This window comes from Pseudophryne corroboree, chromosome 1, assembly GCF_028390025.1.
Source record: "Pseudophryne corroboree isolate aPseCor3 chromosome 1, aPseCor3.hap2, whole genome shotgun sequence".
Taxonomy (NCBI): Eukaryota; Metazoa; Chordata; class Amphibia; order Anura; family Myobatrachidae; genus Pseudophryne; species Pseudophryne corroboree.
The window spans coordinates 782,534,611-782,560,883 of record NC_086444.1 but is presented as its reverse complement, the minus strand read 5'-3'; the positions used below and the strand labels follow the sequence as shown (position 1 = coordinate 782,560,883).

The window sequence follows — 26,273 nt, the reverse complement described above, 5'->3', positions numbered from 1 at the left end:
AACACCTGTCATTTTTCCCCCCATATTTTTTCAACCAGGACCGGTTCAAAGAGCCCGAGGCTGGTTGTGCTTAGGAGGGGGGACCCCACGCAATTTTTTTCAGATTTTTTAAGACTTTAATCAACTTTTTAAGGTACACAATGAAGCCCTGCACGGATCTCACAGATCCGGCCGGGATTCCTTGTGTTTTGTCAGGCAGTGTTTTACTCATCACTCCCGTAAAACACTGCCTGATATTACGAATCACATCGACATCGGAAAAAAACGATTGTGCAAAACTCGGCAGCTTAGTGAATGATCGTATCAGGATTCAAAAAGTTGCAGTAAAATGCACCCGATACCATTCGAGTTCAAACACCCTTCAAAACGGCCAAAACACGAATCTTTGTAAATATACCCCCAGGTCTGAATAGAAAGCGCACACTGAACTTTACATACATGAGACTGCCCCATAACCACAGCCGGCTCTACCATTAGGCAGCTGCCTAAGGCATCGGGATCTGGGGAGGGGGTGCCACTGAGTCTGCCTGTCACAAAATTAAGGATGTTTCTAAAAGAAACATTCTTCTTGTACTTAATGCAAGTGGTGGCTGTGCAACTTATAAGTCACAAGGACTGGGAAGTGGATATTGGTGGTGGTTGGTGGCAGTAGGCTGAAGTTTTGCCTAGGGTACAGAGAAACCTTGCACCAACCCTGTCCATAATGCATTAAGGGGGTTATTCCGAGTCGATCGCTCGCTAGCTACTTTTTGCAGCCGTGCAAACGCATAGTCGCCGCCCACGGGGGAGTGTATTTTTGCTTTGCAAGTGTGCGAACACCTTTGCAGCCGAGCTCTGCAAAAACATTTTGTGCAGTTTCTGAGTAGGTCTGAACTTACTCAGCCCTTGCGATCACTTCAGTCTTTTTGGTGCCGGAATTGACTTCAGACACCAGCCCTGCAAACGCTTGGACACGCCTGCATTTTTCCAAACACTCCCAGATAACGGTCAGTTGACACCCACAAACTCCTTCTTCCTGTCAATCTCCGTGCGATCGGATGTGCGAATGGATTCTTCGTTAAATCCATCGCTCAGCAACGATCCGCTTTGTACCTGTACGACACACCAGCGCATTGTGGTGCATATGCATGTGCAGTAGTGACCTGATCGCTACTCTGCGAAAAACTGCAGCGTGCAATCAACTCGGAATGACCCCCTAAGTTTGCCTTTGCATTGAAAGTATTGATGCAATTGAAATGTGCATACCTGAATAGCCCATTTCTGATACCTGTGTAATGTGAAATCACGTATGGTCTGCTCAGTAAATGAGGTACTTCAACTCTGTATGTGTGAGGTATGCAGGGCTAAATTTGAGTCACTGATCATGAGTTACTTACTGTACTTACTTACTTAGCCTGTATCATACGTCCTGATAAGTGGGAGTTGCAGGGGGCTTGATTGCATCATATCGTGGCCTCACCTGCCGCTATGCAAAGCATTGTAAAGCAGTATATGGGGCCACGATGATGCAAATTCCTCATGAAGACAGAAGTGTGTTCACTGCATCAAGTGAGCTGGTGTCCACTATAAGGACTGTTGTCTTCTCATGCAGTGGGTATGGTCATAGCACATAGGTAGCATGTCTTGTGCCTCCCCTGCAACACATCTGTTCTCACTCACCTGTTTAAAAATACATGTTCTTCCTCACATGTTTTGCAACACATTTCTCCCTTCACTCCGGTTCTCAAACATTTATTTCCTGTAACTCCCAGTCACCATGTTAGAAGCACTTCCCTCACCTTGACTCTATAGTAGCACATACTGTACCAGCCCATCACTTCTGTAATAACACATTACCCTATCACCCATGTAATCAGGTCCGGCGCAACCCTCTCAGCAGAGTACGTAAAGAATGTAGGTGACAGGCTGGAGAGGCGGTTCCCCGCACTGATACTCTGCTGTTTCTGCCAGCTGCCACTGCGCCAGTTAAAAAGTATGACTGCAGCGGCAGTGTGAAGTGGCTCATCAGTCACCAGTCCACTCAGTGCTGAACTCCTGTGTTAATACCACACTCCGCCCTCCCCTCTCCTTCTGTGGAGATATGTGTAAGAGAGGCACTACTGCTGTTGGCAATAAGTGTGGCACTACTACTTTGGGCATTATGTGTGGTACTGCTATTATGGATATTATGTGTAAGGGGCACTACTACTGTGGGCATTATGTGTAAGTAGCACTACTGTGGACATTATGTATACAGATGGAGCCACGTTAGTTGTGGCTCCGGCATTGCCTAGGCGCGCTTGCATAGGCACGACTAGGAATCAGGTGTCTCCATCCCGCCTGGGCGTGCGCGCCAGTGATGGAGACGCAGCCCATTCACATGAATGGGAGAGCATCTCTGTCTGGGCGGGCGCGCACGCCCTGATGGAGACGCTCTCCTATTCTATGAATGGGAGAGCGTTTCTGTGCAATCCGTGCGTGACTAGGTGGACGGATCGCCTAGTCACGCCGGTAGTGCACGCCTGCGATGGAGCCTCCTCAGATGAGTGCGGCTCCATCTGTATAACGGACACTACTGTGGGCATTGTGTATAAGGGCACTACTGTGTAGTGTGATGTGAACAAGGGGTACTACTGTGTAGCATAACATGACTAGGAGACACTACTTTGAAATTGCATGAGTAAGGGAAACCGCTATGTAATATAATATGAATTAGGGGCGCTATGTGTGGTGTATGTGAATAAGATTGTGCTACTGTGTGTCGTAATTTAAATTAGGGTACCACTGTGTGGCCACGCCACTTCCTTGTGAGACCACACCCCTGTTTTTGCAGCACACACTGTCCCTTTATTATGTATGGGAGGTAGGGTGCAATTACAGAGCCGGTCATAGGCATAGGCAAATAGGCAATTGCCTAGGGCATTTGATATGCCTAGGGGCATCAGCAGCTTCTGCTGATTAAAATGATATGCGACATGCCTATATTCTGTATGTAGCATTTCATATGCAGATACAGCCACTGTCTCACACAGTATATAGGCATGCTGCATATCAGTTTAATCAGCAGAAGCTGTTTATGCATCCTAGCCACATACTTAAGCAATGCAAATAAGATGCATTTTCATAAAAAAAGGTGCCCGATGTTAGCATTGAGGCAAGATTTATGAGGACACAACTATATCCAAGCAGAGGCAGAGGTCACAGTGTTAGTGGTAGTGCTGTGTGCATGTGTGAGTGCTGTGTGCATGTGAGTGGGTTGGTTGTGCAGTAGTGTTCTAAATATGTGTAAGGAGCATTATGTGTGTCATGTAAAAATGCATTAATAATGTGCAACATATGTGTAAAGGGGCACTATGTGTGTCATTATGTGTACAGGTTGAGTATCCCATATCCAAATATCCGAAATACGGAATATTCCGAAATACAGACTTTTTTGAGCGAGAGTGAGATAGTGAAACTTTTGTTTTCTGATGGCTCAATGTACACAAACTTTGTTTAATACACACAGTTATTAAAAATATTGTATTAAATGACCTTCAGACTGTGTATATAAGGTGTATATGAAACATAAATGAATTGTGTGAATGTAGACACACTTTGTTTAATGCACAAAGTTATAAAAAAATATTGGCTAAAATTACCTTCAGGCTGTGTGTATAAGGTTAGGAAATAGGGTTTAGGAGGGAACCGCACCAGTCCAAACAAGATTTTATAAACAAATAGTGGCCTCTGAAAGAACTGAATTTAAATAGAATTTCTTCTGTATATGGCAACTATAGATGTTGTAGGGGTTAACCCAGTATCATATAATGTTGCTTTCAGTGGTGCTCCCTAGAGCCAGGGAGTAACAAGTACCAAAAAACCAAAAAGAGAGATTTGAAAGAAAGGACTCTTTTTTGGGAGCACTCTTAATTCAGAGGTTATTAGTATAATAGGTAAATCGTCAAAAAACAATTTAATCTGTAAAAGTCAAATTCTAGGAGTGGCTATATGTGAAAAACAAAACTTAGCGAAAATATTAATGAATCGAATTATTCGTGATCTCCAAATTCACGATATACAAATTGCCAGGAGTAGAATTCTGTGACGCTTTTGTCAAAAAGAATCTGTATAATATATTTTGTGGAATATATGACCATCATTCATACTGCTAATATCCATTACGGATTTTATAAATGCAGAGAAATAAAATCATTGGTCATGCGAATCCCAGTATTGAATGACATAAGGTTGAGTGCCAATGTGTCCGATAGCCAATTTATTGCAGTACCAGGGTGTTCAAAGGAGGTCTCCCTTCCTTGTACTAACCCGGCCTTTCACTGCTTAGCTTCCAAGTTCGGAAGAGATTGGGCATCTCCAGTGAAGTGTGACCGCAAATATTGGACTTTTCTCCTTGGTCACTCCAATTATATGCCAAATGGTTGCTGTATATTAGGAATGGGGAGTATACGTAATTCGTAACAGGTAAGTTACAAATAAAGGAGATTACATGCAGTCAGCTGATTTATCAACATATGACACAACAGTCACAAAGGTTAATTATATCTGCATAATTAATCAGGTATGTGGAAAAAATTCAAATATACCACATCTTATGATAATATGTGACACGGCGGTCTCAAAAATGAGAGAAATAAGCACACATATAGTTATAAATATTCAGCAGATGTAATGAAGCAGCCACCAAAAAAGGAAGAGAAAGTAGACGTATGTAATTATCCTAATCAATCACCAGCTAATTAATCAGCATATGACACAATGGTCAAAAAGAGATAATTATACATACGCTCCCTTGACTATGTGACTGAATTTTTTGAATTGACCTATAATCAGTTGATAAACAGGTACGTGACACAGCAGCCACAAAAAGAAATTAAATGCATGTGATCAAACAATCTCCTGCTAATTAGTTAGCATATGACACAGTGGTCACTAAAAAGATAATTATGAACACAATTCCTTAATTATACAGCATGTGACGTGGCAGTCACAGAAGACATGTGGATAAATTATTGAGGATAATATATGTGGGAAAATTCATACATGCCACATATGGATACTAATTAATTATCCTTACATCTGAGCTTAGGACGGATCATCAGTACGGCCGTACCAATTTACTTAAATAATTGATTTAATTTATGCTGAAAAGGACAGCATGTATCTATGGCATAGTAACAAACAGACGGACATAAATCAGCCGGATACCAGCTCTTTATGAAAGGCCCGAATGGCGTAATAACAGGAAAACGGACTTATATCAATCAGATACTGGCTTTTGATGATGGGCCCCTCTGGGTCACTGAGGGAAGGGGAAAAGGTGGGAGGGGGAGGGGGAGGGGGAAGGGAAGGAAAAAAGGGAAAGGATATGTATCACAGCAGGTTATAAATAAACCTGCAGAGAGTGATCAAAGGATTTATGCAAGAAAAGGATAACCGCAAATAACTAGTATGTCAGACAGTTAAAGCCTTGCAAAATGGTATTATAAAGTGAATGGATTTCTCATTTGTGTGAGGTGTATACGATACCAGTACTGATATATGTAATGCCGTTCCACTCGTGGCCGTGTAGAAGCTCCGGAGACTGCAGCAGCGTGTGTCCGTGTTGACGCTCCAGGAGAGCGGTAGTTTGAGGCCGTTGCCGTGGGGACACTTCAGAAGCTGCAGCGGCGTATGTCCGTGGTCTCTCTGGGAGAGAGCGATGGCTGGGGCCGTTGCTTGGTGACAGTCTAAGCGCTCCGGCTAGCGCGGTCACGTGTGCGCAGCACGTGATCGCTATACCTGACGTACGTTTCGCAAGATAAGCTTGATCACAGGACGTCCTAGCCGGAGCGCTTAGACTGTCACCAAGCAACGGCCCCAGCCATCGCTCTCTCCCAGAGAGACCACGGACATACGCCGCTGCAGCTTCTGAAGTGTCCCCACGGCAACGGCCTCAAACTACCGCTCTCCTGGAGCGTCAACACGGACACACGCTGCTGCAGTCTCCGGAGCTTCTACACGGCCACGAGTGGAACGGCATTACATATATCAGTACTGGTATCGTATACACCTCACACAAATGAGAAATCCATTCACTTTATAATACCATTTTGCAAGGCTTTAACTGTCTGACATACTAGTTATTTGCGGTTATCCTTTTCTTGCATAAATCCTTTGATCACTCTCTGCAGGTTTATTTATAACCTGCTGTGATACATATCCTTTCCCTTTTTTCCTTCCCTTCCCCCTCCCCCTCCCCCTCCCACCTTTTCCCCTTCCCTCAGTGACCCAGAGGGGCCCATCATCAAAAGCCGGTATCTGATTGATATAAGTCCGTTTTCCTGTTATTACGCCATTCGGGCCTTTCATAAAGAGCTGGTATCCGGCTGATTTATGTCCGTCTGTTTGTTACTATGCCATAGATACATGCTGTCCTTTTCAGCATAAATTAAATCAATTATTTAAGTAAATTGGTACGGCCGTACTGATGATCCGTCCTAAGCTCAGATGTAAGGATAATTAATTAGTATCCATATGTGGCATGTATGAATTTTCCCACATATATTATCCTCAATAATTTATCCACATGTCTTCTGTGACTGCCACGTCACATGCTGTATAATTAAGGAATTGTGTTCATAATTATCTTTTTAGTGACCACTGTGTCATATGCTAACTAATTAGCAGGAGATTGTTTGATCACATGCATTTAATTTCTTTTTGTGGCTGCTGTGTCACGTACCTGTTTATCAACTGATTATAGGTCAATTCAAAAAATTCAGTCACATAGTCAAGGGAGCGTATGTATAATTATCTCTTTTTGACCATTGTGTCATATGCTGATTAATTAGCTGGTGATTGATTAGGATAATTACATACGTCTACTTTCTCTTCCTTTTTTGGTGGCTGCTTCATTACATCTGCTGAATATTTATAACTATATGTGTGCTTATTTCTCTCATTTTTGAGACCGCCGTGTCACATATTATCATAAGATGTGGTATATTTGAATTTTTTCCACATACCTGATTAATTATGCAGATATAATTAACCTTTGTGACTGTTGTGTCATATGTTGATAAATCAGCTGACTGCATGTAATCTCCTTTATTTGTAACTTACCTGTTACGAATTACGTATACTCCCCATTCCTAATATACAGCAACCATTTGGCATATAATTGGAGTGACCAAGGAGAAAAGTCCAATATTTGCGGTCACACTTCACTGGAGATGCCCAATCTCTTCCGAACTTGGAAGCTAAGCAGTGAAAGGCCGGGTTAGTACAAGGAAGGGAGACCTCCTTTGAACACCCTGGTACTGCAATAAATTGGCTATCGGACACATTGGCACTCAACCTTATGTCATTCAATACTGGGATTCGCATGACCAATGATTTTATTTCTCTGCATTTATAAAATCCGTAATGGATATTAGCAGTATGAATGATGGTCATATATTCCACAAAATATATTATACAGATTCTTTTTGACAAAAGCGTCACAGAATTCTACTCCTGGCAATTTGTATATCGTGAATTTGGAGATCACGAATAATTCGATTCATTAATATTTTCGCTAAGTTTTGTTTTTCACATATAGCCACTCCTAGAATTTGACTTTTACAGATTAAATTGTTTTTTGACGATTTACCTATTATACTAATAACCTCTGAATTAAGAGTGCTCCCAAAAAAGAGTCCTTTCTTTCAAATCTCTCTTTTTGGTTTTTTGGTATATGTGTGTATAAGGTGCATATAAAACATAAATGCATTCTGTGCTTAGATTTAGGTCCCATTGCCATGATATCTCATTATGGTATGCAATTATTCCAAAATACGGAAAAATCCGATATCCAAAATACCTCTGGTCCCAAGCATTTTGGATAAGGGATACTCAACCTGTATAAGGGCATTAATAATGTGCGGCATATGTGTAACAGGGTACTACTGTATGTGTGTCATTATGTGTATAGGGGCACTAATAATGTGCAGCAAATGTATAGGGGGCACTATGTGTGTCATTATGTGTATAAGGGCATTAATAATGTGCGGCATATGTGTAAGGTGCATTATGTCTATAAGGACATTAATGTGTCTCAGATGTGTAAGGGGCACTACTGTGTGGAATTGTGTATAAATGCATTACTAATCTGTGTCATTATGTGTATAAGGTGCTCTACTATGTGGCGTTGCATATAGAAAGGGCACTACTGTATCGTCTAATGTGAATAAAGAGCAATAGGGTGTGGTGTAATGTGAATAAGAAGCAATTCAGTGTGATATAATGTGAATAAGGGGCTCTACTGTGAGGAGTAACGTTTATAAGGTAAAGTGATACTGCTGTGGGATGTAATATGAATTATGGACACTATCGCATGATAAAATGTGAATAAAGTTGCAGTACTGTGTGGCATAATTGGAATTGGGGTTACTATTGTGTGGCCATGCCCCTTGCCAGCAAAAGCACACCCCTTTTTGGGCTGTGCACCAAAAGTGCGAACTGTTCCTATTTAAAATATAGGGGGTACAAACACCAAAATAAGGACTGCTATGGGTGAGGGGTGATGGTGCTGAGAAAGAGATGCAAGGTCAGAGGCGGAACCAGCGGTGGTGCTAGGGGGCACCAGCCAAAATCTTGCCTAGGGCATCATATTGGTTAGGGCCGGCTCTGGGTGCAAATTTATAGTTTGCAGAAAATTGTCAAACACCCTAGCAATGACCTTGCATAAAACATCTTTTCCCTCCCATCACCTCTGTAAGGGCATATTGCCTCAATACTTATGTAGAAGCACATTCTCCCTTTTCCCCATGTAGTAGGACATTCTCCAGCCTACATCATCATATCCACCACCTCCGCTACACAACTCTGCAGCAAAATATTTTACCCTCTCCCCTGAACATATTCTCCCTTTTCATAATTCTTACCTTTCCTTCTTGAATAGTCTCATAAGGCCAAGATCTGCATTGGTAGAATACACTGACAATCTGGCAGCAAGTCTATTCTTTCTGTTTCACTGTCAGAGTTACGTCATTACCAAGTGGCTTCAATCATATAGCCCATATAGCCACAGTTGGGAGTGTGATACCAAGGCACCTGAGATGCTAAGAAAGAATACTGTAGTAGTACAGTAGCTCTGATCTTCCTGTGTCTGTATCAAACATGGCCTTGCCCTACACGTATTGTGTATCACTATGTTCATCTGTGGTACAATTTACCAGAATAGACAACCTATTTTTATGTATTATAAAAAGTCAATACACAGATATAAATATTGCTGTTTTATATACTTATAAGAACAAGTAAAGTATATTCAAACATCTGAACAATATTCTTTCTAATTCATTTAGATGGTATCTACATCGATATGTCGGACAGATGACCACGCGAAGCATGGTGAAATTAAAAATATTGATTTTCCAGTAATTCTTGGTCATGAAGGAGCTGGGATCATTGAAAGTGTTGGGGAAGATGTGACTGACCTAAAACCAGGTGTGCTTCAGCCTTTAGTAAATAGCAGAAACAGCAGTCAATTTCCATAAAACACTTGTGTGTACAAAAACATCACTGACTACAGCATTAGAACTGGGTTTATTACAACTTTGTACAACTGCTGTTGCAGAATATCTCTACATAGATGGCGTTACATGCAATAGATACTCCATTCATATGATATATTTATTTCACAGTGCCATTTATCTACATCGGCACTTATCTTAAACATCCCTTGGACCATGCTTGGTGTAAAAATAGTATTGGACCATCACTAGAGGTTTTCTTTGTTTAAAATTTTTATTTTTCATTATACAAGTAACTTTAAAGTATAAGAGAATTTACTAACATTCATTACATGGCATATATAGCTCTGTTTTATACATTTTACTGTTACACTATCCTGCAAAGCATAATAATAATAGCTGACTTTTAATGGGTCATATGAAAAAGTAGAAACTCCTTCAGGATAACCATGACTGTCAATAATCTACCTCAGCTGATCTCAACTCCAGTGCTCAAGTACCAGCAACAGGTCATGTTTTGTAGATGAGTTCATCGATTTTTCTGCTTCAGTAATTATCCCATCAGATTCCACAGACAGAAATCCGCAAAATGTGACCTGTTGGGAAAAGGGTTGAGAATCACTGATCTACATAAATACTGTATGTAGGTGCTACATACAGTGAGCATGATTCAGAGATGCAGACAAACCCAATGTTTTCAGTACATCTCTGATGTTTTAAGTAGAGATGTGCACTTGAAATTTTTCGGGTTTTGGTTTTGGGTTCGGTTCCGCGGCCGTGTTTTGGGTTCGACCGCGTTTTGGCAAAACCTCACCGAATTTTTTTTGTCGGATTCGGGTGTGTTTTGGATTCGGGTGTTTTTTTCAAAAAACACTAAAAAACAGCTTAAATCATAGAATTTGGGGGTCATTTTGATCCCAAAGTATTATTAACCTCAAAAACCATAATTTCCACTCATTTTCAGTCTATTCTGAATACCTCACACCTCACAATATTATTTTTAGTCCTAAAATTTGCACCGAGGTCGCTGGATGACTAAGCTAAGCGACCCTAGTGGCCGACACAAACACCTGGACCATCTAGGAGTGGCACTGCAGTGTCACGCAGGATGTCCCTTCCAAAAAACCCTCCCCAAACAGCACATGACGCAAAGAAAAAAAGAGGCGCAATGAGGTAGCTGTGTGAGTAAGATAAGCGACCCTAGTGGCCGACACAAACACCTGGCCCATCTAGGAGTGGCACTGCAGTGTCACGCAGGATGGCCCTTCCAAAAAACCCTCCCCAAACAGCACATGACGCAAAGAAAAAAAGAGGCGCAATGAGGTAGCTGTGTGAGTAAGATAAGCGACCCTAGTGGCCGACACAAACACCGGGCCCATCTAGGAGTGGCACTGCAGTGTCACGCAGGATGTCCCTTCCAAAAAACCCTCCCCAAACAGCACATGACGCAAAGAAAAAAGGAGGCGCAATGAGGTAGCTGTGTGAGTAAGATAAGCGACCCTAGTGGCCGACACAAACACCGGGCCCATCTAGGAGTGGCACTGCAGTGTCACGCAGGATGGCCCTTCCAAAAAACCCTCCCCAAACAGCACATGACGCAAAGAATAAAAGAGGCGCAATGAGGTAGCTGTGTGAGTAAGATAAGCGACCCTAGTGGCCGACACAAACACCGGGCCCATCTAGGAGTGGCACTGCAGTGTCACGCAGGATGGCCCTTCCAAAAAATACTCCCCAAACAGCACATGACGCAAAGAAAAATGAAAGAAAAAAGAGGTGCAAGATGGAATTGTCCTTGGGCCCTCCCACCCACCCTTATGTTGTATAAACAGGACATGCACACTTTAACCAACCCATCATTTCAGTGACAGGGTCTGCCACACGACTGTGACTGAAATGACGGGTTGGTTTGGACCCCCACCTAAAAAGAAGCAATTAATCTCTCCTTGCACAAACTGGCTCTACAAAGGCAAGATGTCCACCTCATCATCATCCTCCGATATATCACCGTGTACATCCCCCTTCTCACAGATTATCAATTCGTCCCCACTGGAATCCACCATCTCAGCTCCCTGTGTACTTTGTGGAGGCAATTGCTGCTGGTCAATGTCTCCACGGAGGAATTGATTATAATTCATTTTAATGAACATCATCTTCTCCACATTTTCTGGATGTAACCTCGTACGCCGATTGCTGACAAGGTGAGCGGCGGCACTAAACACTCTTTCGGAGTACACACTTGTGGGAGGGCAACTTAGGTAGAATAAAGCCAGTTTGTGCAAGGGCCTCCAAATTGCCTCTTTTTCCTGCCAGTATAAGTACGGACTGTGTGACGTGCCTACTTGGATGCGGTCACTCATAAAATCCTCCACCATTCTTTCAATGGTGAGAGAATCATATGCAGTGACAGTAGACGACATGTCCGTAATCGTTGTCAGGTCCTTCAGTCCGGATCAGATGTCAGCATCAGCAGTCGCTCCAGACTGCCCTGCATCACCGCCAGCGGGTGGGCTCGGAATTCTGAGCCTTTTCCTCGCACCCCCAGTTGCGGGAGAATGTGAAGGAGGAGATGTTGACAGGTCGCGTTCCGCTTGACTTGACAATTTTCTCACCAGCAGGTCTTTGAACCCCAGCAGACTTGTGTCTGCCGGAAAGAGAGATCCAAGGTAGGCTTTAAATCTAGGATCGAGCATGGTGGCCAAAATGTAGTGCTCTGATTTCAACAGATTGACCACCCGTGAATCCTTGTTAAGCGAATTAAGGGCTCCATCCACAAGTCCCACATGCCTAGCGGAATCGCTCCGTGTTAGCTCCTCCTTCAATGTCTCCAGCTTCTTCTGCAAAAGCCTGATGAGGGGAATGACCTGACTCAGGCTGGCAGTGTCTGAACTGACTTCACGTGTGGCAAGTTCAAAGGGCATCAGAACCTTGCACAATGTTGAAATCATTCTCCACTGCGCTTGAGACAGGTGCATTCCACCTCCTATATCGTGCTGAATTGTATAGGCTTGAATGGCCTTTTGCTGCTCCTCCAACCCCTGAAGCATATAGGGTTGAATTCCACCTCGTTACCACTTCTTGCTTCAGATGATGGCAGGGCAGGTTCAGTTGTTTTTGGTGGTGCTCCAGTCTTCTGTACGTGGTGCCTGTACGCCGAAAGTGTCCCGCAATTCTTCTGGCCACCGACAGCATCTCTTGCACACCCCTGTCGTTTTTTAAAAAATTCTGCACCACCAAATTCAAGGTATGTGCAAAACATGGGACGTGCTGGAATTTGCCCATATTTAATGCACACACAATATTGCTGGCGTTGTCCGATGCCACAAATCCACAGGAGAGTCCAATTGGGGTAAGCCATTCCGCGATGATCTTCCTCAGTTGCCGTAAGAGGTTTTCAGCTGTGTGCGTATTCTGGAAAGCGGTGATACAAAGCGTAGCCTGCCTAGGAAAGAGTTGGCGTTTGCGAGATGCTGCTACTGGTTCCGCCGCTGCTGTTCTTGCGGCGGGAGTCCATACATCTACCCAGTGGGCTGTCACAGTCATATAGTCCTGACCCTGCCCTGCTCCACTTGTCCACATGTCCGTGGTTAAGTGGACATTGGGTACAACTGCATTTTTTAGGACACTGGTGAGTCTTTTTCTGACGTCCGTGTACATTCTCGGTATCGCCTGCCTAGAGAAGTGGAACCTAGATGGTATTTGGTAACGGGGGCACACTACCTCAAGAAATTGTCTAGTTCCCTGTGAACTAACGGCGGATACCGGACGCACGTCTAACACCAACATAGTTGTCAAGGCCTCAGTTATCCGCTTTGCAGCAGGATGACTGCAGTGATATTTCATCTTCCTCGCAAAGGACTGTTGGACAGTCAATTGCTTACTGGAAGTAGTACAAGTGGGCTTACGACTTCCCCTCTGGGATGACGATCGACTCCCAGCAGCAACAACAGCAGCGCCAGCAGCAGTAGGCATTACACTCAAGGATGCATCGGAGGAATCCCAGGCAGGAGAGGACTCGTCAGAATTGCCAGTGACATGGCCTGCAGGACTATTGGCATTCCTGGGTAAGGAGGAAATTGACGCTGAGGGAGTTGGTGGGGTGGTTTGCGTGAGCTTGGTTACAAGAGGAAGGGATTTACTGGTCAGTGGACTGCTTCCGCTGTCACCCAAAGTTTTTGAACTTGTCACTGACTTATTATGAATGCGCTGCAGGTGACGTATAAGGGAGTGTCACGATCCGGGTATCTGGACGCCATTTCTTACCTATCAGATGCCTCCTAAGGCTGGCTCAGCACTCCAGGACCGGATCCCATCTGTTATCCTGATGTGCACATTCCCGCATCCTCTCCTGTCTCTCTGGACGCAGTCACAGTAACGCCTTATACATCTGGCATGGCGTCTCCCGCGGCCTCCGCCGCCGTCCCTGAGCTTCTGCATTCAGAGTGGCGATTACGTCAGCCGCGGCCTCCGCTGTGTCCGCGTGGTCGGATGTGCATCTGTCAGCCTGGCGTCTCCTGTCTCCGGTGGCCGGTGTCGCCATTACTGTTTTCCAGACCACATGGATTACAATCCAAACTTCCCTCCAAGTGTCTGCATGGGCGCAGCCATCTTGGATTTTGTCAGCTGATCATTCCTACCAATCCGTTGTCAGTATTATTAATTTGCATAATTGCCTAGCCAATGCCTTCCTTGCTGCAGGTATAAATAGGTTGTGCCTGAGCAAGGAAGGCGTCAGTGCTTTGGTTGTCAAACCTAGTTCCAGTTTGTCTCTCTTCTGTGAATGTCTTCCAGGTTCCAGCTCCTGTCTCCAGACTTCTGCTATAGAGACCCGCACCAGCATTCCATCTGCGGTGTAGCCTGACTCTCTGATCCATTCTGGACTCACCTGTTTCCAGCTACAACATCACCTGCTTCCAGCTCAGCTTCCAGCAGTGTACAGCTTCTCTTAAAGGGCCGGTGTCCTTTCTGCAGTTTACCACTCTCCACCGGTATTATTATTTCTCCGCTCTCAAATTCTACATTTCATCTACATTGCATCGCTCTCAAGCTTTATTTATTATTTAACTGGTTCCAGCCAGTATCCACTCCGTGCCAACACCTGTCTGGTTCTAACCAGTACCCACAGCAGCATTTTATCTACAGCAGTCCAGCTTTCCCTGGAACACCAGCTGGTACGACCCTGGGCTTTCCTCATTGCTACAGTTGAGCCTGGTAAGGACTTTCCAACTTGCAGATAATAAGAACTGTCTCATACCACCAGAGCTCTGTGGCCCCTGCCACCCTGTAGTACCCAGGAACTGTATTATTATTTCTCTGCTGATTTTTATGTTACTTTTTACTGCTACTTGCATGGAGTTTGTCATAAATAAATATCATTGACTTTTACTCAAGTTGTCGTGGTCACGCCTTCGGGCGGTTTCTCTTCATGTTACTTACATGTCCAGGGGTCTGATACAACCTCCCAGGTTCCGGTACATCTCAGCCCCTACAACTGAGGCTGCCTTCCGTCAGCTCAGGCCCTCAGTTGTGACAGGGAGGATGTTCCGAGGTGGTTAACGTCCTTACCCCTACTTATTACAGCTTGACAAAGGCAACACACGGCTTGACACCTGTTGTCCGCATTTCTGTTGAAATACTTCCACACCGAAGAGCTGATTTTTTTGGTATTTTCACCAGGCATGTCAATGGCCATATTCCTCCCACGGACAACAAGTGTCTCCCCGGGTCCCTGACTTAAACAAACCACCTCACCATCAGAATCCTCCTGGTCAATTTCCTCCCCAGCGCCAGCAACACCCATATCCTCCTCATCCTGGTGTACTTCAACACTGACATCTTCAATCTGACTATCAGGAACTGGACTGCGGGTGCTCCTTCCAGCACTTGCAGGGGGCGTGCAAATGGTGGAAGGTGCATGCTCTTCACGTCCAGTGTTGGGAAGGTCAGGCATCGCAACTGACACAATTGGACTCTCCTTGTAGATTTGGGATTTCGAAGAACGCACAGTTCTTTGCGGTGCTTTTGCCAGCTTGAGTCTTTTCATTTTTCTAGCGAGAGGCTGAGTGCTTCCATCCTCATGTGAAGCTGAACCACTAGCCATGAACATAGGCCAGGGCCTCAGCCGTTCCTTGCCACTCCGTGTGGTAAATGGCATATTGGCAAGTTTACGCTTCTCCTCCGACAATTTTATTTTAGGTTTTGGAGTCCTTTTTTTACTGATATTTGGTGTTTTGGATTTTACATGCTCTGTACTATGACATTGGGCATCGGCCTTGGCAGACGACGTTGCTGGCATTTCATCGTCTCGGCCATGACTAGTGGCAGCAGCTTCAGCACGAGGTGGAAGTGGATCTTGATCTTTCCCTAATTTTGGAACCTCAACATTTTTGTTCTCCATATTTTAATAGGCACAACTAAAAGGCACCTCAGGTAAACAATGGAGATGGATGGATACTAGTATACTTATGGATGGACTGCCGAGTGCCGACACAGAGGTAGCTACAGCCGTGGACTACCGTACTGTGTCTGCTGCTAATATAGACTGGATGATAATGAGATGAAATCAATATATATGTATATTTAATATCACTAGTACTGCAGCCGGACAGGTATATATTATATATTTATTATGTAATGACTGATGACGGACCAGCTGGACACTGTCAGCTCAGCAGCACCGCAGACTGCTACAGTAAGCTACTATAGTAGTATGTATAAAGAAGAAAGAAAAAAAAAACAACCACGGGTAGGTGGTATACAATTATGGATGGACTGCCGAGTGCCGACACAGAGGTAGCTACAGCCGTGGACTACCATACTGTGTCTGCTGCTAATATAGACTGGATGATAATGAGATGAAATCAATATATATGTATATATAATATCACTAGTACTGCAGCCGGACAGGTATATATTATATATTTATTATGTAATGACTGATGACGGACCTGCTGGACACTGTCAGCTCAGCAGCACCGCAGACTGCTACAGTAAGCTACTATAGTAGTATGTATAAAGAAGAAAGAAAAAAAAAAAAAACACGGGTAGGTGCTAGGTGGTATACAATATTATATATATATTATATACAATTATATATATATATATATATATATATATATAATATATATTAAACTCATAAACTGGTGGTGATTATTAAACTGGTGGTCAGGTCACTGGTCACACTATCAGCAACTTGCAAGTAGTACTCCTGAGTCCTAAGCAGACAATCACAATATATATTATACTGGTGGTCAGTGTGGTCACAAACAATGGCAGTGTGGCTGGCACTCTGACAGCAAAAGTGTGCACTGTACGTTATATGTACTCCTGAGTCCTGAGTCCTGCTCTCAGACTCTAACTGCTCCCCACTGTCAGTGTCTCCCCCACAAGTCAGATAATACAGTCACACTATCTCTCTCTATCACTTCAGCAAGTACTAGTAGTAGTAGTACTCCTCCTAATGCTCCCCAAATTACTACTGTGTCTCTCTCTGTCTCACTCTCTTCTCGAATCTCTATAAACGGAGAGGACGCCAGCCACGTCCTCTCCCTATGAATCTCAATGCACGTGTGAAAAATGGCGGCGACGCGCGGCTCCTTATATGGAATCCGAGTCTCGCGATAGAATCCGAGCCTCGCGAGAATCCGATAGCGTGATGATGACGTTCGGGCGCGCTCGGGTTAACCGAGCAAGGCGGGAAGATCCGAGTCGCTCGGACCCGTGTAAAAAAAACTGAAGTTCGGGCGTGTTCGGATTTTGAGGAACCGAACCCGCTCATCTCTAGTTTTAAGATGTGCACATGTGTAATTCTGTCTGCAATAGTGGTCACTGTGGCCCTCATTCCGAGTTGTTCGCTCGCTAGCTGCTTTTAGCAGCATTGCACACGCTAGGCCGCCGCCCTCTGGGAGTGCATCTTAGTTTAGCAGAATAGCGAGCGAAAGATTACCAGAACTGCTACTAAATAATTCCTTGCAGTTTCTGAGTAGCTCCAGACCTACTCCTAGATTGCGATCACCTCGGTCTGTTTAGTTCCTGCTTTGACGTCACAAACGCCCTGCGTTCGGCCATCCACTCCCCCGTTTCTCCAGCCACTCCTGCGTTTTTTAGCACACTCCCTGAAAACGGCCAGTTTCCGCCCAGATACACCCACTTCCTGTCAATCACACTACGATCACTCGAGCAATGAAAAAATGTCACTCGAACTTGTGTTAAATTACTTAGCGCATGCGCGCTGCGTACCATACGCATGCGCATTTTCCACCTAATAGCTGCATTGCGAAAAACGGCAACGAGCGAACAACTCGGAATGACCACCTGTGGCCCATAAGCTGCAGTATGATTGACATGATGTGGAAATTTGGGAGCAAGGAAGAGGCAGGGATAGCCAGTGTTTCAGAAAATGGGGATGTGTCGGCCCCATTTTCTGGGTGTGTCGAGGCCAAACTCAGCTTCGCTGACCCTGGCTATGCAAAATCACCGTCCATCCAAAGACGCAGATGCTGTGTCAAATACATCTATGTCTGAATCAGCCGCAGTGATACATGTTATGCAATGCATTCCTTTATTTCTAACACTCATGATATTCCCATAAATGCTTTCTCTTCTACCTTCAGAAAATCAGGCTCTGAATAAAATCGGTTTCCATTAATCACTAATGGGGAGCATTAGTGATTAATGGAAACCGATTTTATTCAGAGGCTGATTTTCTGAAGTTTGGAGATCAGCTGTAATGTAGATCCCATTACAGCAGTGCCAGTGACAGAATTAGTGAATTGGGGGAACAGGAGAAAAAAATATATTGTTCATGCATATGCAATAAGGCATCTTTGCATCATGGGTACTAACTATACAATTATTGGACAGATCTCCCTGAATTTGTATGTACACTGTATGTAGTCGTGTATACATGGCTTTGAATGCTCCTGCAATGGTTTGGTTGGAATTGTATGTCATGTACAAAAACTGCAATGCCCATGCCCAGATCCCCTTGAAGAAAGCATGCAATGAGCTACAGTAAATATTAGAGATGAGCGGGTTCGGTTTCTCTGAATCCGAACCCGCCCGAACTTCATGTTTTTTTACACGGGTCCGAGCGACTCGGATCTTCCCGCCTTGCTCGGTTAACCCGAGCGCGCCCGAACGTCATCATCACGCTGTCGGATTCTCGCGAGGCTCGGATTCTATCGCGAGACTCGGATTCTATATAAGGAGCCGCGCGTCGCGGCCATTTTCACACGTGCATTGAGATTGATAGGGAGAGGACGTGGCTGGCGTCCTCTCCGTTTAGAAATTAAAATAGATAGGAGAGTGAGAGTGAGACACTTCATTTACTTACTGGAGCTTAGGAGGAGTTATACTAGTGACTGATGACCAGTGACCTGACCACCAGTGCAGTTTTATAATTTATTATTATTTAATAATCCGTTCTGTTCTTGTTCTCTGCCTGAAAAAAACGATACACAGTGACTCAGTCACACTCACATACCATATCTGTGCTCAGCCCAGTGTGCTGCATCATCTATGTATAATATCTGACTGTGCTCACACAGCTTAATTGTGGGGGAGACTGGGGAGCAGTTATAGGTTATAGCAGGAGCCAGGAGTACATATTAAACAGTGCACACTTTTGCTGCCAGAGTGCCACTGCCAGTGTGACTGACCACTGACCACTGTGACCAGTGACCTGACCACACTGACCACCAGTATAGTATATTGTGATTGAATGTCTGCCTGAAAAAGTACACTCGTCGTGTGACTTGTGTGGTGTTTTTTTATTCTATAAAAATTAAAAAACTCATTCTGCTGACAGACAGTGTCCACTCCAGCAGGTCCGTCATTATATAATATATACTTGTCCGGCTGCAGTAGTGATATATATATATATATATTTTTTATATCATTATTTATCATCCAGTCTACTAGCAGCAGACACAGTACGGTAGTTCACGGCTGTAGCTACCTCTGTGTCGGCACTCGGCAGTCCATCCATAATTGTATACCACCTACCCGTGGTTTTTTTTTTCTTTCTTCTTTATACATACTACATCTCATTATCATCCAGTCTATATTAACAGCAGACACAGTACAGTACGGTAGTCCACGGCTGTAGCTACCTCTGTGTCGGCACTCGGCAGTCCATCCATAATTGTATACCACCTACCCGTGTTTTTTTTTTCTTTCTTCTTTATACATACTACATCTCATTATCAACCAGTCTATATTAACAGCAGACACAGTACGGTAGTTCACGGCTGTAGCAACCTCTGTGTCGGCACTCGGCAGTCCATCCATAATTGTATACCACCTACCCGTGGTTTTTTTTTTTCTTTCTTCTTTATACATACTACATCTCATTATCAACCAGTCTATATTAGCAGCAGACACAGTACAGTACGGTAGTCCACGGCTGTAGCTACCTCTGTGTCGGCACTCGGCAGTCCATCCATAATTGTATACCACCTACCCGTGGTTTTTTTTTTTCTTTCTTCTTTATACATACTACATCTCATTATCAACCAGTCTATATTAGCAGCAGACACAGTACGGTAGTTCACGGCTGTAGCTACCTCTGTGTCGGCACTCGGCAGTCCATCCATAATTGTATACCACCTACCCGTGGTTTTTTTTTTCTTTCTTCTTTATACATACATACTACATCTCATTATCATCCAGTCTATATTAGCAGCAGACACAGTACAGTACGGTAGTCCACGGCTGTAGCTACCTCTGTGTCGGCACTCGGCAGTCAATCCATAATTGTATACAACCTACCCGTGGTTTTTTTTTCTTTCTTCTTTATACATACTACATCTCATTATCATCCAGTCTATATTAGCAGCAGACACTGTACAGTACGGTAGTCCACGGCTGTAGCTACCTCTGTGTCGGCACTCGGCAGTCCATCCATAAGTATACTAGTATTCATCCATCTCCATTGTTTACCTGAGGTGCCTTTTAGTTGTGCCTATTAAAATATGGAGAACAAAAATGTTGAGGTTCCAAAATTAGGGAAAGATCAAGATCCACTTCCACCTCGTGCTGAAGCTGCTGCCACTAGTCATGGCCGAGACGATGAAATGCCAGCAACGTCGTCTGCCAAGGCCGATGCCCAATGTCATAGTACAGAGCATGTCAAATCCAAAACACTAAATATCAGTAAAAAAAGGACTCCAAAACCAAAAATAAAATTGTCGGAGGAGAAGCGTAAACTTGCCAATATGCCATTTACCACACGGAGTGGCAAGGAACGGCTGAGGCCCTGGCCTATGTTCATGGCTAGTGGATCAGCTTCACATGAGGATGGAAGCACTCAGCCTCTCGCTAGAAAACTGAAAAGACTCAAGCTGGCAAAAGCACCGCAAAGAACTGTGCGTTCTTCGAAATCCCAAATCCACAAGGAGAGTCCAATTGTGTCGGTTGCGATGCCTGACCTTCCCAACACTGGACGTGAAGAGCATGTGCCTTCCACCATTTGCACGCCCCCTGCAAGTGCTGGAAGGAGCACCCGCAGTCCAGTTCCTGATAGTCAGATTGAAGATGTCAGTGTTGAAGTACACCAGGATGAGGAGGATATGGGTGTTGCTGGCGCTGGGGAGGAAATTGACCAGGAGGATTCTGATGGTGAGGTGGTTTGTTTAAGTCAGGCACCCGGGGAGACACCTGTTGTCCGTGGGAGGAATATGGCCGTTGACATGCCTGGTGAAAATACCAAAAAAATCAGCTCTTCAGTGTGGAGGTATTTCAACAGAAAAGCGGACAACAGGTGTCAAGCCGTGTGTTGCCTTTGTCAAGCTGTAATAAGTAGGGGTAAGGACGTTAACCACCTCGGAACATCCTCCCTTATACGTCACCTGCAGCGCATTCATAATAAGTCAGTGACAAGTTCAAAAACTTTGGGCGACAGCGGAAGCAGTCCACTGACCAGTAAATCCCTTCCTCTTGTAACCAAGCTCACGCAAACCATCCCACCAACTCCCTCAGTGTCAATTTCCTCCTTCCCCAGGAATGCCAATAGTCCTGCAGGCCATGTCACTGGCAATTCTGACGAGTCCTCTCCTGCCTGGGATTCCTCCGATGCATCCTTGCGTGTAACGCCTACTGCTGCTGGCGCTGCTGTTGTTGCTGCTGGGAGTCGATGGTCATCCCAGAGGGGAAGTCGTAAGCCCACTTGTACTACTTCCAGTAAGCAATTGACTGTCCAACAGTCCTTTGCGAGGAAGATGAAATATCACAGCAGTCATCCTGCTGCAAAGCGGATAACTGAGGCCTTGACAACTATGTTGGTGTTAGACGTGCGTCCGGTATCCGCCGTTAGTTCACAGGGAACTAGACAATTTATTGAGGCAGTGTGCCCCCGTTACCAAATACCATCTAGGTTCCACTTCTCTAGGCAGGCGATACCGAGAATGTACACGGACGTCAGAAAAAGACTCACCAGTGTCCTAAAAAATGCAGTTGTACCCAATGTCCACTTAACCACGGACATGTGGACAAGTGGAGCAGGGCAGGGTCAGGACTATATGACTGTGACAGCCCACTGGGTAGATGTATGGACTCCCGCCGCAAGAACAGCAGCGGCGGCACCAGTAGCAGCATCTCGCAAACGCCAACTCTTTCCTAGGCAGGCTACGCTTTGTATCACCGCTTTCCAGAATACGCACACAGCTGAATACCTCTTACGGCAACTGAGGAAGATCATCGCGGAATGGCTTACCCCAATTGGACTCTCCTGTGGATTTGTGGCATCGGACAACGCCAGCAATATTGTGTGTGCATTAAATATGGGCAAATTCCAGCACGTCCCATGTTTTGCACATACCTTGAATTTGGTGGTGCAGAATTTTTTAAAAAACGACAGGGGCGTGCAAGAGATGCTGTCGGTGGCCAGAAGAATTGCGGGACACTTTCGGCATACAGGCACCACGTACAGAAGACTGGAGCACCACCAAAAACTACTGAACCTGCCCTGCCATCATCTGAAGCAAGAAGTGGTAACGAGGTGGAATTCAACCCTCTATATGCTTCAGAGGTTGGAGGAGCAGCAAAAGGCCATTCAAGCCTATACAATTGAGCACGATATAGGAGGTGGAATGCACCTGTCTCAAGTGCAGTGGAGAATGATTTCAACGTTGTGCAAGGTTCTGATGCCCTTTGAACTTGCCACACGTGAAGTCAGTTCAGACACTGCCAGCCTGAGTCAGGTCATTCCCCTCATCAGGCTTTTGCAGAAGAAGCTGGAGACATTGAAGGAGGAGCTAACACGGAGCGATTCCGCTAGGCATGTGGGACTTGTGGATGGAGCCCTTAATTCGCTTAACAAGGATTCACGGGTGGTCAATCTGTTGAAATCAGAGCACTACATTTTGGCCACCGTGCTCGATCCTAGATTTAAAGCCTACCTTGGATCTCTCTTTCCGGCAGACACAAGTCTGCTGGGGTTGAAAGACCTGCTGGTGAGAAAATTGTCAAGTCAAGCGGAACGCGACCTGTCAACATCTCCTCCTTCACATTCTCCCACAACTGGGGGTGCGAGGAAAAGGCTCAGAATTCCGAGCCCACCCGCTGGCGGTGATGCAGGGCAGTCTGGAGCGACTGCTGATGCTGACATCTGGTCCGGACTGAAGGACCTGACAACGATTACGGACATGTCGTCTACTGTCACTGCATATGATTCTCTCACCATTGAAAGAATGGTGGAGGATTATATGAGTGACCGCATCCAAGTAGGCACGTCACACAGTCCGTACTTATACTGGCAGGAAAAAGAGGCAATTTGGAGGCCCTTGCACAAACTGGCTTTATTCTACCTAAGTTGCCCTCCCACAAGTGTGTACTCCGAAAGAGTGTTTAGTGCCGCCGCTCACCTTGTCAGCAATCGGCGTACGAGGTTACATCCAGAAAATGTGGAGAAGATGATGTTCATTAAAATGAATTATAATCAATTCCTCCGTGGAGACATTGACCAGCAGCAATTGCCTCCACAAAGTACACAGGGAGCTGAGATGGTGGATTCCAGTGGGGACGAATTGATAATCTGTGAGGAGGGGGATGTACACGGTGATATATCGGAGGATGATGATGAGGTGGACATCTTGCCTCTGTAGAGCCAGTTTGTGCAAGGAGAGATTAATTGCTTCTTTTTTGGTGGGGGTCCAAACCAACCCGTCATTTCAGTCACAGTCGTGTGGCAGACCCTGTCACTGAAATGATGGGTTGGTTAAAGTGTGCATGTCCTGTTTATACAACATAAGGGTGGGTGGGAGGGCCCAAGGACAATTCCATCTTGCACCTCTTTTTTCTTTAATTTTTCTTTGCGTCATGTGCTGTTTGGGGAGGGTTTTTTGGAAGGGACATCCTGCGTGACACTGCAGTGCCACTCCTAGATGGGCCCGGTGTTTGTGTCGGCCACTAGGGTCGCTTATCTTACTCACACAGCTACCTCATTGCGCCTCTTTTTTTCTTTGCGTCATGTGCTGTTTGGGGAGGGTTTTTTGGAAGGGACATCCTGCGTGACACTGCAGTGCCACTCCTAGATGGGCCCGGTGTTTGTGTCGGCCACTAGGGTCGCTTATCTTACTCACACAGCTACCTCATTGCGCCTCTTTTTTTCTTTGCGTCATGTGCTGTTTGGGGAGGGTTTTTTGGAAGGGACATCCTGCGTGACACTGCAGTGACACTCCTAGATGGGCCCGGTGTTTGTGTCGGCCACTAGGGTCGCTTATCTTACTCACACAGCTACCTCATTGCGCCTCTTTTTTTCTTTGCGTCATGTGCTGTTTGGGGAGGGTTTTTTGGAAGGGACATCCTGCGTGACACTGCAGTGACACTCCTAGATGGGCCCGGTGTTTGTGTCGGCCACTAGGGTCGCTTATCTTACTCACACAGCTACCTCATTGCGCCTCTTTTTTTCTTTGCGTCATGTGCTGTTTGGGGAGGGTTTTTTGGAAGGGACATCCTGCGTGACACTGCAGTGCCACTCCTAGATGGGCCCGGTGTTTGTGTCGGCCACTAGGGTCGCTTATCTTACTCACACAGCTACCTCATTGCGCCTCTTTTTTTCTTTGCGTCATGTGCTGTTTGGGGAGGGTTTTTTGGAAGGGACATCCTGCGTGACACTGCAGTGCCACTCCTAGATGGGCCCGGTGTTTGTGTCGGCCACAAGGGTCGCTTATCTTACTCACACAGCTACCTCATTGCGCCTCTTTTTTTCTTTGCGTCATGTGCTGTTTGGGGAGGGTTTTTTGGAAGGGACATCCTGCGTGACACTGCAGTGACACTCCTAGATGGGCCCGGTGTTTGTGTCGGCCACTAGGGTCGCTTATCTTACTCACACAGCTACCTCATTGCGCCTCTTTTTTTCTTTGCGTCATGTGCTGTTTGGGGAGGGTTTTTTGGAAGGGACATACTGCGTGACACTGCAGTGACACTCCTAGATGGGCCCGGTGTTTGTGTCGGCCACTAGGGTCGCTTATCTTACTCACACAGCTACCTCATTGCACCTCTTTTTTTCTTTGCGTCATGTGCTGTTTGGGGAGGGTTTTTTGGAAGGGACATCCTGCGTGACACTGCAGTGACACTCCTAGATGGGCCCGGTGTTTGTGTCGGCCACTAGGGTCGCTTATCTTACTCACACAGCTACCTCATTGCGCCTCTTTTTTTCTTTGCGTCATGTGCTGTTTGGGGAGGGTTTTTTGGAAGGGACATCCTGCGTGACACTGCAGTGCCACTCCTAGATGGGCCCGGTGTTTGTGTCGGCCACTAGGGTCGCTTAGCTTAGTCATCCAGCGACCTAGGTGCAAATTTTAGGACTAAAAATAATATTGTGAGGTGTGAGGTATTCAGAATAGACTGAAAATGAGTGTAAATTATGGTTTTTGAGGTTAATAATACTTTGGGATCAAAATGACCCCCAAATTCTATGATTTAAGCTGTTTTTTAGTGTTTTTTTAAAAAAACACCCGAATCCAAAACACACCCGAATCCGACAAAAAAAATTCGGTGAGGTTTTGCCAAAACGCGGTCGAACCCAAAACACGGCCGCGGAACCGAACCCAAAACCAAAACACAAAACCCGAAAAATTTCCGGCGCTCATCTCTAGTAAATATAGGTCAATGTGTACATGGTGCATATTTATCACATAATCTCTCTGAGGTTCTGAGCATTTATCTGTATAGTAAATCTGCAAAGTGTGTGTCCCGTTTAAAAGAAATCAATCCATTATAGAGAGAGGACACAGGCTCGTAGCCATAGGAGGGTTTAATGCAAATTGCTATATTTATACTTGCATCATGTGCACCACTCCTAGCCTGACAGTTGGCTTCATAGTCATCATCATTAGCAGCGCACACCTTCTGCATGAGGTGGTCCAACAATTCTACATAGCCAGCATTTCCACTGATTTGTCCTCAACGCGTCCATGCTACTGTAAATCTAACTAGTAAGCGAATGCCGCATTTACACCCAGCCTTGTTCATTTAAGTGGATATGTAACTGAGTTACTAATGACTCTCAGAATGAAAACACACAACACATATGGCCCGTCTACAAACAGGCTTGGGTTAAACTCTGCATGAGGTCCTAAGAATATTAAGGGATAAAATGCCAGTATTTTTGAGATGCATGGTCTGTGCATCTACTTTTGATGGTTGTAGATCTTCTTTATTCTACTTATTTCTATGACATAAGCCCCATACACACTAGACGAGAAAGTAAAAGATCTCGCTCAGAAGGGCCAATCTGAGTGAGATCTTTTACAATCTCGTCCAGTGTGTTCACTCAGTGTCGTTAATGATGCACTCTCC

The 26,273-nt window shown here is 45.0% G+C and overlaps 1 protein-coding gene and 2 pseudogenes across 2 annotated transcripts in view; 2 read left to right on the top strand and 1 right to left on the bottom strand.

The window, feature by feature from the left end:
• Positions 1-26,273, top strand: part of LOC134910249 (alcohol dehydrogenase 1A-like) — a 381,795-nt gene that overhangs the window by 169,438 nt on the left and 186,084 nt on the right. For both annotated transcript variants that reach the window (XM_063918078.1, XM_063918069.1), the window contains exon 3: positions 9,309-9,450. In XM_063918078.1, coding sequence (XP_063774148.1) covers positions 9,309-9,450 — 142 coding nt within the window. The remainder of the gene's footprint in view (positions 1-9,308; positions 9,451-26,273) is intronic.
• Positions 4,238-4,357, bottom strand: LOC134934515 (5S ribosomal RNA; annotated as a pseudogene).
• Positions 7,170-7,289, top strand: LOC134934509 (5S ribosomal RNA; annotated as a pseudogene).